At 43.8% G+C, this 19,107-nt stretch overlaps 2 protein-coding genes across 3 annotated transcripts; one reads left to right on the top strand and one right to left on the bottom strand.

Annotated features, from left to right (window-relative positions):
* Positions 1-3,537: 3,537 nt before the first annotated feature.
* Positions 3,538-13,137, bottom strand: SETD4 (SET domain containing 4). 2 transcript variants are annotated; one of them, XM_056512297.1, is made up of 11 exons: positions 13,076-13,137; positions 12,152-12,254; positions 11,612-11,707; positions 10,803-10,840; positions 10,497-10,585; positions 9,397-9,826; positions 8,429-8,603; positions 6,503-6,584; positions 6,187-6,267; positions 4,264-4,387; positions 3,538-3,991 (listed from the first exon to the last, which is right to left on the bottom strand). In XM_056512297.1, the coding sequence occupies exons 2-11, from the start codon at positions 12,219-12,221 to the stop codon at positions 3,857-3,859; spliced, it is 1,320 nt and encodes a 439-aa protein (XP_056368272.1). In that variant the 5' UTR covers positions 12,222-12,254; positions 13,076-13,137; the 3' UTR covers positions 3,538-3,856. The 2 variants fall into 2 exon arrangements, with proteins under 2 accessions (XP_056368272.1, XP_056368349.1); XM_056512374.1 differs by having other exon boundaries at positions 9,397-9,538.
* Positions 13,138-13,199: 62 nt separating this feature from the next.
* Positions 13,200-19,107, top strand: LOC130264359 (carbonyl reductase [NADPH] 1-like). Its single transcript, XM_056512496.1, has 4 exons — positions 13,200-13,290; positions 14,265-14,583; positions 16,969-17,076; positions 17,846-19,107. The coding sequence occupies exons 2-4, from the start codon at positions 14,298-14,300 to the stop codon at positions 18,280-18,282; spliced, it is 831 nt and encodes a 276-aa protein (XP_056368471.1). The 5' UTR covers positions 13,200-13,290; positions 14,265-14,297; the 3' UTR covers positions 18,283-19,107.

Genomic DNA, 19,107 nt, shown 5'->3' with positions numbered 1-19,107 from the left:
GCTCCATCCCTCTGCCCATCCTCCTTCCACACTCCCTCCATCCACCAAGGCTTTCATGCCAATCATCCACCCTGATTTTTTCAAATTTTGCTCCAGGGGTGTCAGCAGGTAAATGTTTAATCCCATTATTCCTATTTCATGGGTAATTTTGCCTCCCATACCCATAGAACAACTCATTGAATCATTATTGATCTCTTTAATTCTGGGTGACTGAAAGTTCCCATGAAAATCCTCTGGCAGGGGGAGCCATTCCCTGTGTCTGTCCCTCCATTCCCTGTGTCTGTCCCTCCATTCCCTGTGTCTGTCCCTCCATTCCCTGTGTCTGTCCCTCCATTCCCTGTGTCCTGTCCCTCCATCCCTTGGCAATTGTCTCTCTCCATCTTTATTTCAGCTCCCTCAGGCCCTGGAAGGCCACACTGAGCTCACCCTGAAGTTTCTCTTTTCCAAAATCACCCCAGTCAGAGGAAATGTTTCAAATCTGCTCCATCCAAGGGCATTACTGAGAGGGATCTGTGCCAAAGATCCATCCAGCCCCTGATTCTGAAGAAATAAAACACAGGAGCAGACATTCCTCCACTGCAATCCCACTCATGAAACCATCAGAGTGGAATTCATGGAATCATCAGGGTTGGAAGAGACCTTGAAGATCATCCAGCCCAAGGATTTGAACTCTGTCTTGAGTGAATATTCCAAAGGGAATTTTTAAACCTGAGAGAGGAACAACTCCAACCAACTTAAAATCCAATAAAACTGAGAGAAGACTATAAGAGAAGGCTACAAAACTTCAAATTTCACTTGGAAGCAGCAGAAAAAAAAAGACATTTTGAACCATTTATGTTATGGTGCAACATTGAAGACAATCCTTTTTACTGTTAAAAATGTAATACAGTGAATAGGATTATAATTGGATGTGGATCTCTGTAATTCCTGATTTCTCTGCAGTGCAGCTACATCATCTAGTGGACAGCACAGAGATTGCACTGGTTTTATATTTCATGCAATTGATTTGGGATTCATTATCTTTGTTTTTTCCCTGAATGCACTTCACTGCAGTGCTTTCTCATCCTGAATTCTGGGATTAGAGATATCCACTAGAACACAGAGTGAAATGATCTGGAAGTGGAATTTTTACTTTCCATTTTTGGAATGGTTTAGGTTGAAGGACATTGCAAATTATTCCAGCTCCTGCCATGGCCAGGGACTCCTCCTCTATCCCAGGTTGCTCCAAATCCCAAATCCAACCTGCCCTTGGACACTTGCAGGGATCCAAAGAAAAACCTGATCCTGCTACTGTTTAAAGAAACCCATAAAATTTTGTTTGGATGTTTCCCCTGTCCCAGAGATCATTAAATCCATCACAGGATCACAGATGCTCTGAGTGAGATAAACATTTCAGATTCTACCCAACTTTTTGGACAACATCATTTTTGAAAGCTCCTTCTTTAGGAATGGCATCTTGGCAATGATTTAATAGCTTATTTAAAAGCTTTAATTATCAGGTTATGAAGTTGATACCCCCTTCTGCTGTCCCAAACCAGACAGGCCTGGGGGCACTCAGCAGTGATGGATGAGCTCCACACATTACAGAAGAAAATTCTCAACTGGGAGCCACTTTCTGCAGAAGATCAAAGAAAATCCATCTTTCATTGACATAAATTGACACAGCAAAGATTTTATCAGGAGGTTTCATGTTTATGGTTGTTCAGTGACTTCAGTGACAGCACTAAATCAATGTCTCCCTTAAAAAATAAAAATTTAAGCTGTGCTACTTCTGCCTTGTGCTTTTACCACATGAAATCTGCTGGCTCTAATTACCTAAACAAACCCAGTGCTGCAGGCACTGAGTGCATTCCCACTTCAGCTGCCATGGAATCCCAGGATCACCAAGGTGGGCAGAGCCCCTCAGGATCCCCCAGTGCCACCCCAGTGCCACCAGCATCACCCCAAGCCTGTCCCCAAGGGCCACATCCAGCCTGTCCTGAGCACTGCCCCAGACAGTGACTGCAAACCTCCCTGGGCAGCTCATCCCAATCCTGACCACTCTGCCAGGGACATTTTCTTTCCCCATCTCCACCCTGAGCCTGCCCTGGTGCCATTTGAGGCCATTTCCTCTCCTCCTTTCCCTGCCCCTCCTGTCAGGGAGTTGTGCAGAGCCACAAGGTCCCCCCTGAGCCTCCTTTTCTCCAGCCTGAGCCCCCCAGTTCAGCTGCTCCCTCCAGGATTCTCATTTTTTTTGACCCTCTCTGACCACCCTCCAACCCCTCAATGTCAATTTTTGGGTAACACTGCACAAGCTGGAAGAGAATCCAACTCCCTGCCCTGCTCTGGACCAGGTTTGTGTCACTCCTGGCCAGAAGATGAGTTTATTCCCACTGAGTTTATTCCCATTGTTGCTCAGATTTGCAGTTCAATCTGAAAGGGAATTTATATCAAGTGGCAAATCAATCTTTTTTTTTTTTTTTTTTTTCCACAGTAAGATCCCAGCTCAATCCTGTCTCAGAGAACAGAGAGCCAGAGTGAAATGTTAACAGCACATCAGTGAGGAGATGCTGTTTGCAGCTCAAAGTACAGGCTGAGAGGGAGAATTTGCACTCTGAAAACTTGATTTAGTGTCCTATAAAACAGGTGGAAAGCACTCCCAGGGCTGCTGCTTCCTCTGGCACCTCAGCTCTCAGCCCAGCTTAGGATGTCTTGCACATAGTTAAATTAAATTTAAAATTGAAATTTAAGGTGTATTTTTATATATCCACATAAACTGCTGTGCTCTGCCTTCTTCCCTGCACTTCCAGACCCCCTTTCCTGCCCTCCCTGGAGGGTGTGTAGGAGCTCCAGGAGCAGAGCTCATATCCAAACCACCTGGAATAAATGTGGAGCTCCCAGCAAAACCAAATCAACTTCTGTCAACTTGTATTCACCTTGCCAGACACATTGTACAGGAGCTGCTCTTAAAATAACCATCCTCAGGAAAAACAGAGAAATAAAGCAGCCAAACATCCTTATCTCCTTTAACTCTGGCACTATTTTGTGATAAAATGATAAATTTAGAAACACAGCTGGTGCTAGAGAATGAAGAGGGGTTTATTAAAGGAAGGTCAAACAGTCACAGGGGCAGGGGCTGAGCCAGTCAGTGGAGGCAAACTGGTGAGAATTCCCTACAGAACAGCATTCCCAAATCCAGAGGCATCTCAGAGCCAGAAAATCCCAGAATCCTTAAGGCTGGAACAGCTCCAAGTCCAACCATCACCCCATGGTCACCATCAAACCAAGTCCTCAAGTGCCACTTCCACAGTTTTGAACATTCCCAGGGATGGGTGGCTCTTCCTGGGTATCCTGTCCCAATGTTTTACAACCCTGTCCATGAAAAAACAATTCCTGATATCCAACCTAAACTGATCAGGACTAATTAGAGTGTAAAATATGGTGGCAAGTGACTTAAAAACATGATTTAGGCAAATCTGAAGGTAAATTGGCCTCAAGGATGTAAGAAATGGAGTTTCAGCTCCAGAAAGGATTTTAGGAAAATAAGACAGACAAGCCTTGTAGAAAATGAAGTAATATATTTACAAAAATAAACACTCTTTAAAATCACATCATGGAAAATAATCACAAGAGAATCACAATTCCAAATGAAATTTCTGCAGGGTAATTTCTGCCCTGAAATGTCCTTTAAAAAAATTCTCTTTTCTCCAAACCAAGGAGCTCGAGCTCTCCAGCAGAACCTTTTGTGTGAAGGTCAGCAAAGAACAAAATTATTCTGATGAATTTTGAAATTATTCTTTGTTGCTCAGGTCCATTAAAAGAGTATTAATCTGGCAATAATCCCTGATCAATTACAGCTGTCACAGCTCCAGGGGGCTCAAGTTGTTCCTAAATTCAAGTTGCAAAGGATCTCAGCTGATTTTTGAAGGATCTTGAGGTTTTCTGAATGCAGCATTTCCACCAAAGCCAGGTGGGATTTGAGGTTCTCCTTCTCCCTTTTCAGCTGAGAAATCTGGAGATGAGAGAAATGGGATGAAATTATTCCAAATTTTGATTATTTAATAGGGCATGAAGAGAAAATTTGTGGAAATTTTTAAGGATTTTATTGATTATGTTAAAATAGTGGGGTTTTAAAATTCCACAAGAGAAACTTTACTAGTAAAAAGGAAAAAAAAAAAAAAAAAAAAAAAAGAAGAGGGAAAGGGAAAAATCATCAAAATTCTCTCCAGAAAATGACATTGTTCTGGTAGAGAAAGGAATCTGAGCTCCCTTTAGAAAAATTACCTGGAGAAGGACATGCTGGGTCTCCTCTGTTAAAAACTGACAAATTTTTGCTGCTGTACCCAAAGCCTGCTGCTCATTCCTGGCTGAAGTGACATCACCAAGCAGGATCCTCCTCCAGCAGGCACTGGAACCAAAATGTTTGAAGAACACAGAATTATTTGCTGCACTCCCCAGCTGGATGCCAAATGTGCCCTGCCCCTCACCTGGGCCTGTAACCAACCCCAGGGATTTATTTTTGGTTTTTGTATCAATTTATTCCACTCAGCAATGAATCTTCAAAGCACAAACAACTCTGAACAACCCTTTGCTCAATAATTGATTCCCCCATTTCATTTATTCCAAGCAAGGTAATAATTTTCCATTCCTGATGTTTGAGGCAGATTTGCAATTTGGAATAAATGTTCCAAGTGCACTGACATTCCCCTGGAGATGAATTTCAGCAACTTCCTTGGCCCTGGAATTCCAGCCTGTGGAACATATGACTCAAGGAAATCAAGCCAGGTTAAGAGCATTTAAAAATGAAAATCAAACCAACAGGAAAAGGGCTTGGAACCTGAACTTTGAGGGAATATCTGGGCTTTGAAATAGCAAGGGAACACAAGGAAGGAAATCACCAAAGCAGTAACAGGGCAATGACTTTCTAGTGAATGGTGTTCTCTGCCTTTCTTCTTTTCACTTCCCACCAGGGGTCAATAAAACAGGCACATAAGACCCAAAAATTGTCCCAGGATGTCACTCACAGCAAGCAGAGAGCTAAGAGTGAAGGAAACAGAAAATATTGAAGGGTCTGGAAAATAAATCCTGAGAGGAGCAGCTCAGGAAGCTGGGAAAGGGGGTCAGCTTGGAGAAAAGGAGGCTCAGGGGGGACCTTGTGGCTCTGCACAACTCCCTGACAGGAGGGTGTGTTGGGTTGGTGTGCCCAGCAATGTGAATTCTGTCCCATCTGCTGCAGCCGGGTGGGGCAGTGCCCCTGATCTCCTGGCACACATTATCTGCTCATGGGCCATCTTTAAACCAGCTGGGCAATCATCTTTATCTTCCCACAGCCCATCCTCCCTCCAGGAGATATCTCCTGTTCATGGCCACTGAGTCCCAGGGCATGACTGATAAAATTCCATCATCCCACTGGGAGATGCTCCAGCCAGGGGAGGAGCCAAGCCTTTCCTACCCAGATAAAAACTGACATTTGGGACACCAAGGAACCTTCTTCCCACTGGATTCCAGAGGAAAACCAGACCTTTGCACATCATCCCTGGAGCTTCAGAGGAAACTGCACCTTCTCCAGGAGCACTGCTCCAGCTGAACCACATCTGCCCCTGCAGGAGGATGCAGCCACCATTGAATGGGACTGTGCCAACACCCTGACTGACTGACGGGTGTCAGCTTGGATTCTGACTCTGGCAGGGCTGGGATTGTTCTGTGTAATACTGCATTGCTATTTTAATTTTCCTAGTAAAGAACTGTTATTCCTAATTCCCGTATCTTTGCCTGAGAGCCCTTTAATTTCAAAATTATAATAATAATTAGGAGTGAGGGGGTTTACATTCTCCTTTTCAAAGAGAAGCTGCTGCCTTTCTTGGCAGACACCTGTCCTTCAAACCAGGTCAGAGGGGCAGGGAAAGGAGGAGAGGAAATGGCCTCAAATGGCACCAGGGCAGGCTCAGGGTGGAGATTGGGAAAGAAAATGTCCCTGGCAGAGTGGTCAGGATTGGGATGAGCTGCCCAGGGAGGTTTGCAGTCACTGTCTGGGGGAGTGCTCAGGACAGGCTGGATGTGGCCCTTGGGGACAGGCTTGGGGTGATGCTGGTGGCACTGGGGTGGCACTGGGAGATCCTGGGGGGCTCTGCCCACCTTGGTGATCCCATGAAATAAAAGCAAAAGGCACCTGCACACCCAGCAAACATTCAGGCTGCTCCAACTTACAACTCATCTGCTGCCAGCCTCAGCACCTTGAGGGCTGTGAGGAGTCTCCAGGATGGTCCCTCCCACCCAAAGTTCAGGTTCCTACAAAGCCAAAGGGATCAGGTCAAGTTCAGGTGAGCTTTAGTGACAGCTTTCTTCCTCAGACACATCAGCCATGCAAGATCTCCAGTTTTAACAGTGCTGTTTACAACTTCTCCATCTCTTCCAAGCAGTGAGTTTGCTAAAAAACAATTAATTCTATTTTTTTTGCTGGATTTTGATGCAGAAAAACAGAATAAAAATCTCACCAGGAAACAAAAAAACTCCAGGTACTTACTCTAGGTAATTATGATCCTTTAGAATGGAAACTTTGGCCTTTCTCTCCTTGTCCAGTGGTGAGAAATATTTCAGGAGAGTATCTGCAGAAAAATACAGTTTAAATATTGAAATAAATTGTATGTAAGAGAAACCACAATCATCAATTCTGAAATAAGATTTCAATCCTATTTTCCATGTAGTTCTAAGATCAAAACCTGTTAAATTCTGGTGAATTTTCCAGAATCCTCCAAAGCTATCAGCAATCTTCAGGATTGTGTCCCTATAACAGAAATCCTGACTCAAATTGAAATTATGAAATTATGAATTTTTCCAAGGAAATTCAGTTTTTTGGAGATCTGGATTTCAGTCCTGAGACAAATGGTGCAACCTCTGACATCCAGCTGGAATCTCTACACAGATGTTGATAATAATCACAATTTTATTCACCATTGATAGGATAATTTTATGATCATCACAATTAGCACTTTATTCCCATAAGGGCCCAAAAAAATCCAGGAATTCTGGGACAGTCCAGGAAGGTTTTATTGAGATTTGTGGGATTTTAAGGCAGGATTTATGAAGGATTTTAAGAAGGGTTTGGCAAAAATTTGGGGGGTTTTGGGGTTGTGGTTTTTTGGGATTTGACTTTTTTGGGATTTGGGAAGATTTTTCTCAGATTTGGCCTTTTTTATTGGATTTGGGATTTTTTGAGGATTTGGGGTTTTTAGGGATTTGAGGGTTTTTTGGGGGATTTGGAGATTTTTTTGAGATTTGAGGGGTTTTGAGGATTTGGTGCTTTTTTTGGGTTTGGGTTTTTAAGGGATTTGGGGTTTTGGTGTTTGGGGTTTTTTTCTTAGATTTTGGTTTTTTCAGTGTTTGCGGGGTTTTTGGGATCTGGTTTTCTTTTTGGGATTTGTGGGTTTTTTGGGTTTGGGTTTTTTTGGGATTTGGGGTTTTTCAGGGATTGGAGATTTTTTGAGATTTGAGGGGTTTTTGGGATTTGGAGGGTTTTTGAGATTTGAGGGGTTTTGGGATTTGGAGCTTGTTTGGGTTTTTGAGGGATTTGGGGTTTTTTGGTATTTGGGTTTTTTCCCCTCAGATTTTGGGTTTTTTTCAGTGTTTGGGGCTCGTTTTTTTGGGGATTTGAGGCTTTTTTTGGGGATTTGGAGATTTTTTTGAGATTTGAGGGTTTTTTGGAATTTGGAGATTTTTTGGGTTTGGGGTTTTTTTTTGGATTTGGGTTTTTTTGGCATTTGGAGGGTTTTTCTCAGGTTTTGGTTTTTTTCAGTGTTTGGGGCTTTTTTGGGATCTGGTTTTCTTTTTGGGATTTATGGGTTTTTTGGGGATTTGGGGTTTTTTAGGGATTTGAGGGTTTTTTTGTGATTTGGAGATTTTTTTTGAGATTGGGGGGGTTTTGGGATTTGGAGCTTTTTTGGGTTCGGGTTTTTAAGGGATTTGGGGTTTTTTGGCATTTGGAGTTTTCTTTCTCAGACTTTGTTTTTTTTCAGTGTTTGGGGCTTTTTTGGGGATTTGGGGTTTGTTTTTTTTTTGTGATTTGTGGGTTTTTTTGGGGATTTTAGGGTTTTCATGAAGATTTAGGGGGGTTTTGTGAGGATCTGGGGTTTTTGGGATTTGGGGTTTTTGGGATTCAGGGTTTTTTATTTTGGATTTGGGGTGTTTTAGGGATTTGAGGGGTATTCTGGCAGTTTGGGGTTTTTTCTCAGATTTGGGGATTTTTTAGGGTTTGGACTTTTTTGCATTTGTAGTTTGTTTAGGCTGGGGAGGGTTGAGATTTTAGAGGTTTTTATGGGAATTTGGCTCTTTTTTTTAAATTTGAAGGGTTTTTTAGGATTTGGAAGGTATCAAACCCTTTTCCACCCCTTGAGAATTTACACAGTTCTCTGTTATTGTGCCTTTCAATGCCCAGCCAATCCATAAATCCCACCTGGTGAGACATAAACACTGCTGTGAGGGTTGTCCATGGCAACAAATCCATATTCCAGCAGCAGCCTCTGATTATCATGAGGTCCATAGCAGATAAAAACTTCCTGGTATTTTTTGCACTGTGAATTTGTCCAAATTTCATAGCTCCTTGTCTGCTCATTAAATGCAGCCTTGACCTTCAGGGAGTGAAAAATAAAAGGTTTTTACTCTTGGTAGGGTGAAAAAGGAAATAAACCTTTGAATTTTGAAACCTCCAGAGGATTGAAGTTCTTGTTTAATTGTGGGGACTTTCAGAGACCCCAAATCTGCAAACAGATGGTTAAATGCATTGGCCTGTGCTGCCCCAGGTCAGTGCTGGCACCCAGAGCCTGACAGAAATTGGAAATTCTCTCTGCACTCCCCTCAGGCTGCTCTGAGGCTTCAGCCAGAGGGACCATGGAACTTGGAATTTATGTCAGGACAAGGAATTTGTCTGGTTTTTAAGGTGGGTTTTATAAGTAGCTCTTCCCAAAAGCTGCTCTGGATGAAAATTTCCCCCCAGCCACTGTGGGCTCTACCTTGGCAAACTGAAATATTTGAATTACAGAAACACTGAATGTTTGGGTTGGAATGGAAATATCTCATTCCAACACCTCCCACTGCCCCAGGCTGCTCCAGCCCCAATGCTCAGCCTGGCCTTGGGCACTGCCAGGGATCCAGGGGCAGCCACAGCTGCTCTGGGAATCCATCCCAGCCCCTCCCCACCCTCACAGGGCAGAATTTTTTCCCAATATCCCATCTAACACTACAATCTTTCAGTTTGAAGCCATTCCCTGTGTCCTGGCACTCCAGTTCCTGAGGATCTGAGACATTTTTCCCTCTGAGATCTCTCCCTGACCTCCCCACACTCCTCACCCCTCACATAAATGCAGATGGCATTGACAGAGCAGACTTAAAAAGAAATTTACTGATCTATTTTGAGCTTCTTACCTGAACATTTGGGCTGTGGTTTAGCAAATCTAAATATGGTGCCAATGCATAAACATCTGGCTCCAGGGAAAAACATTCCCTGTGTGGATGTTTCATGTAGATTGTCCTGGTATTTATAGTGCACCAAGCCCACTCCAAAGCACTGTAATTAAAAATAGTTCCTGTGTTCTCAGCAAATAAAGGCTGCAGGGAAGAGAAGAAAGCTTTGGAAGACCTAAACAGCTCTTGGATCATCATTTTTTGCTCCTGAGCCTTCTTTTTTAAGGGTTTGGGGAGCAGATTTATGACATCAGGTTCCAAACAAGCAAGGCAAGTGTAAGTTTTGGGTAGAACATCCAGGTAGGGCTTCCATGCAGATTTCTCCCCAGCATGTTTCTCTGCTATCAAAAACGTGCACAGTGCCAGCAAAGGAGACACAGGGGGCTTCCATCTATTGCAATAAAATAAAGATTAATATTAAATTTAAAAATTAAAGTTAAAATTAAAATTTATATTAAAATTATTAAAATTAAAATTACTGCAGCAGACCTGCAAAGGTGAGATGGGAAATGGACACAGCAATGTTTTACTTCTCAGAGCTTTTTGGAAGTTATAAATAGCTTCTGTTTGAAGCTTATTTGTAATTCATCTCCAAGTCCTTTGGTTGATTTCAAAGGGGCAATAAAAGCTGGTTTGTAATAACAATTTCAGGTTCACCCCTGGGTTGGGTTTTTTTAGGATATACAAGTACTCAATGCCCAGCATGGGGTTTTGTTCCAAATTGTTCCAAATTTTCTGAAAGGCCCTGGCTTTGCAGCCCAGTTTTATCTTCCTTCTCCTATTGAAGCTGACTCAAAAATTCCCCCCAAAACATTCCTAATTGATATTTAGAGCCAAGCAGGCTCTGAAGCAGCTCCAGCTCCAGCCTGTGCTCTCTCTCCAGCTCTGCCAAGCTAAAAGGGAATGTTCAGAATTAAAACTTTTTCCCTGTCTGAGCATTCCACAGCCCTGCAATGCTGGCACCACTCTGGATATTCAGCTGGAAGCTCCACCACCCCATTCAGAGGATTCATTACTGAAAAAACCCCACTAAAGACCATCAGGTGTCACCTGGCACTTACTTCACAATGTGTCCTCCCAAGCAGCTGCTGAGGACAGTGCTCGTGGTGAGCAAACACTTCTCAGGCAAGGAAATAATCAGATCTCCTGTCTGAGGAGGAAAAAAACAGACAAAAACCAGTAAAAATCAATGTAAAGGACTCATCTAAATACTGTAGGGACTGGTGGTTTCACATTATGGCTGCAACAGTCTAAAAGTCAGAAATTATATTCACAATGCAATTCTGAGCTTTGCTTGTTGCAAAAATCATTAAATGTAAAAAAAAACAAACCTGAAGAGCTCCTGCATGAGAAACAACATCACTCACCTGCAGAGCTTTTGTTGTCATCAATCCTCTCCCTGTCTCTGAAGAAGGAACAAAGAGCAGGAGTAAATAAATGCAGAGATGGAAAAGCAGAGATCTGTGATCAGGTCAGCACAGACACTGTCTTACAAAGATAAATCCAGTCATGGACTGCTCCAGATATCTCTCATTTCTTTGTTCTCCAATTCTCTTTATTTTTCAGGATATTTTCCCTGCATATCCTGCAGCATTTGCTGTCCAGTTCTATCAATTATTCAGGTTTTTTTCTTTTCACCTTATTTTTCTCCATTTTTTCCTCAAACACATCTTTCATCAGCTGCACCTCTTGGTTTCAGTGTTTTAACTAAGCTTCAGCATTTCTAGTCACAATATTTTTCTCTGCTCCATTCTATTCTTTCTGCTCTATCTATAATATTACAAAATGTTTTAAATGTAACTACATAAAGAGAAAAAATATAAATATAAATCTTTACTGTAAACTTTACTAAGTGAACCTCAGCTCTCTGCTGAGAGGATAAAAAGATAAACAAGTTCTCTTGTTTATTAAACAAGTTCTGTAAGTTATAAACTTGTTATTTAACAAGGTTAAATTCCAAAATCTGTTTTATTAAGGCTTCAAATTTTGGCTTTTTCAGGCCTCCTTATCTATTTTTTCATGTTAAATTGACATTCCAAGAATCCTTGGAAGAGAATCAGTAACTGTTTTTATTTTCATGATGCCAGATAGGTGCATAATTCCAAATGAAAGCAGGAATCTAAAATTATTAGGAGATTCAGAAATTTTTACCATCAATAAATAATTAAAGCATTACCCCAGAACTCTGCTGGCCTTAAATTACTGTCTTCAAATCCTCTCTCTTTTAGCCACTTCTTCAGTTTAATGTATTCCAGCTTGTGACTGCAGTTGACTAAAAAAAAAAAAAAAAAAAAAAAAAAAAAAGTTATTAAAGAGCATTCTGTTGGACAATAAAGGAAATACAAATATTTTACTGTATAGTCAGAAAAACTGTATTTTGGGCATTTTAAAGCATAACAACAAGACTCTCATTGAACTAAATAAATTTTGGGTCTCTGGGCACTGGGAGGTCTCAGAAATGTGTGAGTTATTCAGCATATCCAAGGAATTTTAGAATAATGTAATATTTGCCATTAGGCAGAAAAGAGAGCTCAAAAAATTCACCGTGCTCTGCTTGGGACTGTAAATTAATGCTCAGATATTTGCATATTAAAAAAAAAGTAACACTTATTAATGTAATTTTCCAAGCACAAAAGCTTTTGAAAATGTAAATAACAAACTGACACCTTGAGAAAAATTGGTTATTTTATTATTTCACTTCCATGTGTGATGATACCTCCATCCTTAAAACTCTTCAAGTGTTTTCTTCTTCTCCTTCGACCTGTCCGACCTCTGCTTTTCTTCATATTAAGCAAGAGATTTTGCCTTTTTTAGAGAACCTGAATTTAAAAAATATTAAAATAAGTGATCTAGAAACATTTAAAGTCACTTTCAAATTTATTACAGTGAGGGTGGTTTTTATTATTATTTAATTTATTATACAGGGTGGAGCTGTGGCTGGCCCTGGATGTGTCCAAGGCCAGGTTGGACATTGGGGCTGGAGCAGCCTGGGGCAGGGGATGGTTTCCCTGCTTGGGATGGGATTATGGGATGGGATGGGATGGGTTTATGGGATTGGGATGGGGATGATCTTTCAAAGATTCACGGAATATCCTGAGTCGGAATAAACCCACAGGGATCATCCTGTCCCTGCGCATTGCCCCAGCAATCCCAGCCTGGGCATCCCTGGCAGCCTCGGGGCTGTGCCCATCCCTGGGCAGCCTGGACAGTGCCAGAACCTCTGGGAGAGGGAAGAACCTTTCCCGATCTCCTTCCTCTTGCTAGAAGTGCCCTGAGCTGAACCCCAGGCTCAGCTTTTCCCTGCCAGCAGGGAGGGCCTCAGGGAGCCGCGATCCCCCACAGGCGCTGGGGCTCCTCCAGAGGCCGCACCTCCGTCCCATCCCATTGGGCTCAGATACCATCGAGGCCAAATCCCATCCCATATTATCCCATCCCATCCCATCCCATATTATCCCATCCCTGCGCTAACCAGACCCCGCTCCCTGCTCGGCACAAACCCCGGGCCGGGACGGAGCGAACCGGCCCCGGCAGCGCTACCAGAGCGGGAACCGGCCGTGCCCCGCCACCTCTCCCGGGGAGCCCAGACCGTGATTCCCGAGCCTCTCCCGGGCTGGAATTGCTGACGGTGTCCCAAACCCACCTGCTAAGGGCACACAAACACCGGCATGTCCCCGCTGTCCCCCTCCGCCAGTCCCTCCCGCTCTCCCGCCCCTGAGGCGGGGCTGCCCCGCCATCTTAGGGGGCGTCGCCATCTCCCTTCCCCGCTGTTCCGGAGCGTTTGCGGTTCGGGAATTGCGGGTTCTGTCCTCGCTGTGAGGAGCTGAGGGACGAGGAGAGGCGCCCGCCGTGCTGGAGGTGGGTGATGGGTGCTGGCTGTGTCACCCCCGTTCCTTCACCCCCTCAGGGGGCTCATGGCGGGTTCCCCCCGTGAGGGGGAGCGGGGAGAGCGAGACTTGCTGAGGTGGGAATGGCGCTGCTGGGAGTCACTGTGGAGTGTTAGAGGTTTAACCCTGCTTAGGGTTGTAAGTAAATTTGGAAGAGAGGTGATGATGCCAAAAGGGAACAAAGCCACTTGTTTTTATGAGGGAATTCAGCCTCTTTAAATGCACTGTTAGAAAAGCAGCAAGCCAAGTTTTCTGCTGCTGTGTTACACAACCGGCCATTGTATCCAGCCTCTGTTTTCTCCGAAAAGGCTCTAATTGCTCCTCCTGCCTGGCACTGGAAGATAAAACTCTTCTATCCTTTATTTTCATGGTTTGGGACCTTAAAGATCATCCACTTCCAACCCTTGCCATGGACAGGATACCTTGCACTCAGACCAGGTTTTGAGCCTCAGGTTTTCGGCAAAACTTGAGCTGCACAAATTGAATATTCCCAGAAGATGGAAAGTCTTTCTGTCAGGTGTTAAGTACAAGTGGTTTTTTTTTTTACTCCTACAAAAAGTTAATTTAGTACTAAAGATTAATCACTGACATTTTTAGTCGAGACCTTTCTTCTTTTTACTCTTCACCTGTTGGCCTTCAGAACACTTAGCACCAGATTTCTCTGTGAATACCTCGTGCTACCTTAGGAATTTACACGGCTTGCACAGGAATGTAGTTTCACATAATCCAAGGCGGAGTTTTAAATAGTATTTTAAAGAAAAAAAGAAAACACTTGCCCAGGGAGGCTGTGGGCTCCACACTGCTGAAAGTGTTCAAGGCCTGGGATAGTGGAATGTGTCCATGGCAATGGGGTGATCTTTAAGGTGCCTTCTAATGCAAACTCTCCTAATGATGATTAGAATTCCTTTCCATTTTGTGTGTGTGACTGAACTTTGCTGTCGGCAGTTCCTGTGACACTGACACACCTCCGAGGGGACAATGTCCAACGTGCCGGTGGCTGTGGTGACAGGCTCCAACAAAGGGATTGGCCTGGCCATCGTTCGAGCCCTGTGCAAACAATTCCCGGGGGATGTGTACCTGACATCCCGGGACCCCCAGCGAGGCCAGGCTGCCGTGGCACAGCTCCAGCAGGAGGGGCTGAGGCCACTTTTCCACCAGCTGGACATCGATGACCTGCAGAGCATCCGAGCGCTCCGGGACTTCCTGCAGGACAAGTATGGAGGGCTCAACGTGCTGGTGAACAACGCTGGCATTGCTTTCAAAGGTGGGAAGCGCTCTGCTGGGTTAGTCCTGTGCTCTGTGGGTGCATCCAGCACTTCTGTGCCAGTGCCGTGCTGTGTTTTTGCTTGGGCAAACTTCCCATCTAAAATATGATGTGTGCCAGGGAGGGGCAGGTGGATATCAGGAGGAATTTCTCCATGGAAAAGGTGTTAGGACACAGTAACATGGCACTCTCTTGCATGGTGCAAGAAAGAACAAGAAAGAGCAATTTGAAGAAAATCATAGCTTTAAATAAGACAGTTCATGAAAAACAAAATACAGAAGATTCATTGGTCAGAGAAGGAAACCCCTTTTGTCCCAGGCTTTCTCACAGATCTAACAGGTGTTTATCTTTTGTTATAATTCTTTCTCTTATATTTGCAGTAAAGAAAGAGCTCTAGCTTGTGAAAAACCCTAGCTGAGCCTGAGAAAGTTAGACTGGAAGAATCCTCTAAGATTCTCTCTGGGCCTGTAAGGGCTGCAGGCAGCTCCCAGGGAGGTTTGGAGTGTCCATCCCTGCAGGTGTCACCTGGAGGTGGCACTCAGAGCTCTGGGCTGGGGACAAGGTGGGCATGGGGCACAGCTGGGACTCCATGGGCTGGGAGAGCTTTCCCAGCCATAATAATTCCATGATTCTGTAAACATGCTTCCCTGGAGGGCTGTGTTTACACCCCATGGAAGTGTTGAGGCACAAAGGGCAGGTGAGCTGGGTTGGGTTAATTGCCTCAGTGCCCAGGAGTTCCACCAGGGAATGGGAGCCCATCACCATTGGGAATATCAGCCCTGTGCCTCAGAGAGCTCTGGTTTCTCCCTTCTCCCCCCCATGCTTTGTTCTGTGCATTATCTGCTCAGGGATTCCAGCTGATGAAGCAGCACCTTTGTCACTGGGTGGATTTTGCTGTCTTGAACTTTCTGAGGCCTTTCAGTCACCCCTAAACCAGTTCACTCAAATCCTGCTGTGCTGAGCAAGAATTTAACCCTTTCCCCTTCCATTGGGCAGAAAGACAGAGAAAGTGAGAAAGACACAGCAGTTTCAGGGTGGAAGGATGCATTTTTATTGTGTGTATGAAATCCAGAAGCATGTTAGCCCCAGACAGAGCAAGTCACATATCTGGCTGGTGGTTTTATGGAGGGGATTGTGCCCCTGTGCTCTGCTCCCACCTGCAGAGCTGGCCCACCCTGTCCCAGCCCAGGGAGGAGCTGGAGCTGCTGCAGAGCCCAGAGGAGCAGCAGGATGAGCAGAGGGATGGAGCAGCTCTGCTGGGAGGAAAGGCTGGCACAGCTGGGATTGTTCACCTGCACAGGAGAAGCTTTGGGGTGACCTAACTGAGGCCTTCACACTGAAAGAGATGAGGGAACTTCTCATGGAGTGCAGTGATAATGTTCTGAAGCTCAGTCACTCCTTTGCCTGTTACTTTATAGGAAAATTGCTTCAGATCAGCTTATCAGGAGGCAGCTCTTAATAGAATTGTCTGAGCTTCAGGGTGTGCTCAGGAAAGATTCCAGCAGCAGTTAAAATATCTCTTCCAGTTGTTTAGCATTGACTTTCCTCAAGCTGACAACAGCTGAGTCAGCAGTAGGTCACAGAATTCAGGCTGTGATAAAGAACCTCTTGGAGCTGTTGCTGTGAGTATCAGGCACAGAGGGTGCAATGTCTGTGTAAGAACTTCCTGTGATGCTTCTCTCATAGTTTTAATTCTTGTTTCCCAGATTGGTATTTCCACCCAAGCTTGTGTCCTTCCTCACCAAGTTTTTGCTGCCATCCCAGAATTTATGCTTTCCTTTCTTATTGTAGCATCATGTGCTATTGCAGTCTAACAAAGAATTAGATTTGCCATTAAGTTTTATTATTTTGATTTTGTGTAATCCAGCAAAAACTTCCTGTATCAAATGTTGGTGGAGCTGTTGTGTTCTGGGTGAGCCTCTCTGGGAGGAGCTGTCTGATAAAACTTCTTAAATCAGGGGAGTTCAGGATGTTACAAAATGTCCTGTAAGACACATGAGTGGGGTTTGGAGCATAAGAGAGGATATGGAAGCAGGAGTTTGGGTTCTGTAGGATTTTACTTCTCCCCCTGACCATGGGTCATGATCTGGGCTTCATGTGTGAGATTTAAATGCAGGTGAGTGATTTGCAAATGAGTGTGAGTCATTAAATGTGTTTTGTAATAAAACCCACATCAAATAATGAGTGTTAAAATTTCTCTTTTGGGTTCTCATGGATTTGGAGACAAGTGAACACCTGCCCAGTCCATGCTCCATTCCAGCACAGAGGGGGCCTGGAGCAGCAGAGGAACAATGCTGGGACTTGAACTTTTGGTAACTTCTATTCAGTGTTACAATTCTAATTTTTGTTCTTTTTTTCCCTTTCCTTCCTATCTCTTATGACCAGTTAATGACACTGCTCCATTTGCTGTCCAAGCTGAGGTAACACTGAAGACAAACTTTTTTGGAACCAGGAATGTTTGCACAGAATTGCTGCCCCTTATGAAGCCTTATGGTGAGTGAAACATAACAAGTAGAGAAAGAGTTTTGTTTGAATTTTAACCCTTTTAAATGGGAAATTCTGTCCAGTCTCAGGCACTGCACCAGTGTTTCAGAGTTTGATGTGTTTGCTGCTATAAGTGAAATGTAGTCTCTCCTAATATTTAAATACAACGAGGTTTTCAAGAAAAAAAAAAAGTCAAGTAGATGAAAAACAGGTTTTTATTTCCTGGAGGAGAAGGGAAAAAACAGTGAGTAGATTTTGGGGAGAGAGGAAACAGTGCCAAAGTTGCAGCCTAGTCCTCTTGTACTACAGTGAAGGATGACTTAATAAGGTCATTAACAGGATTAATTTCTGTGGCTTTTAAGATTAAATCCCCAAATTCACCAGCAGAATGGCTGTGAAGTAGCAGGAAAGAAGGGAAACAGTGCAACATAATTTTGGAGGTGATGAGTGATTTACTGATTCAGCTGACTTGTTCCTCTTACTGAAGTGCTGGGAGATAAATCTTTAAACTTGTAAATCTCCAAGTTTTATTTCTACTGTAGTAATAGTGTGTACCTGCTGATTGTGAAGTTGTTTCCTGGAGTTTTATCTGAAACTTTTGCAGGTTCACACCTTAAATTACCTCTCATGGTCTATACTAGAAATAAGAACATTGAGTTCATCTGATTTTCTGCAAAACAACCTAGAATATTTTACAGGTATTCCCTGAGGAGTGAACCCAGATTCACTTCAGTGGGTTTAAATGTGTGCAGGTGCTCAGTTTTTGCTCTCTCTGCAGGCAGGGTGGTGAATGTCTCCAGCATGGTGAGTGCCTCAGCCCTGGGGCGCTGCAGCCAGCAGCTGCAGCAGAAATTCCGCAGCGACACCATCACTGAGCAGGAGCTGGTGCAGCTCATGACCAAATTCGTGGAGGATGCCAAGAAAAATGTCCATGAGAAAGAGGGTTGGCCAAACACTGCCTATGGGGTGTCCAAAATCGGGGTGACTGTCCTGTCCAGGATCCAAGCCCGGCTGTTAAATGAGCAGAGGAAAGGTGACCACATCCTGCTCAACGCCTGCTGCCCTGGCTGGGTCAGGACAGACATGGCAGGGCCCAAAGCCACCAAGTCCCCAGAGGAGGGGGCTGAGACCCCTGTGTATTTGGCCCTTTTGCCTTCCAGTGCTGATGCTCCTCATGGCCAGTTTGTCAGTGAAAAAACTGTCCAGTCCTGGTGAGCTCAGGGAGGGGGACATGGAGCTCCTTTTCCTGATTTCACTCTAACCCCATCAGTGCCAGCCTTTCCCCTCTCCCCTGGGATGGATCTCAGACATGGAGCTAGGATGAGGAAGCAGGTGCCTTATCTCTCATCACAGTAGAATTTTCCAGGATCCAGAGCTGTTCTGGAGGCTTTCTGAAGAGAATGGAATTATTTTAGAGCTGCTGTGATCAGTCTGGGGGGAGACTCAAGGCCAGAATCACTGTTGGAAAGACATTCCTTACTGTCAGAACTAAATGGAATTAGGTGAAAATAAAAATAGCACTGATCCACCTTTTATAGCCAAACATAATGAGATGGTGTTAATAATATATTAATAGATAATTACTGATTTATATTCTGGTATTAAAAAATTATATAGTTGGCAAATATATTTTCATTTTCTGCAGCTGCATTTGTGGCTGGGGTTTGTGATGTCTGAACTGGATACAGAGAAAATAAACTACACACCTGGCACAGCAAAGTGTTCCTCAGTTCCTTTATTGCACTGCCAGAAGTTTCCTTAATAAAATGTGAATTAAGTGCATCACAGCACACATTACAGCAATCAGAACTAAATGGAATTAGGTAAAAATAAAAATAGCACTGATTCACCGTTTATAGCCAAACATAATCAGTTTGTGTTATTACTATATCAATAAATAATTACTGATTTATATTCTGGTATTAAAAAGTTATATAGTTGGCAAATATATTTTCAATTTCTGCAGCTACATTTGTGGCTGGGGTTTGTGATGTCTGCAGTGGCTACAGAGAAAATAAACTACACACCTGACACAGCAAA

This window comes from Oenanthe melanoleuca, chromosome 1 (genome assembly GCF_029582105.1).
Source record: "Oenanthe melanoleuca isolate GR-GAL-2019-014 chromosome 1, OMel1.0, whole genome shotgun sequence".
NCBI classification, from domain to species: Eukaryota; Metazoa; Chordata; class Aves; order Passeriformes; family Muscicapidae; genus Oenanthe; species Oenanthe melanoleuca.
The sequence above is the reverse complement of the archived record's forward strand: the minus strand, read 5'-3'. Positions and strand labels throughout refer to the sequence as shown.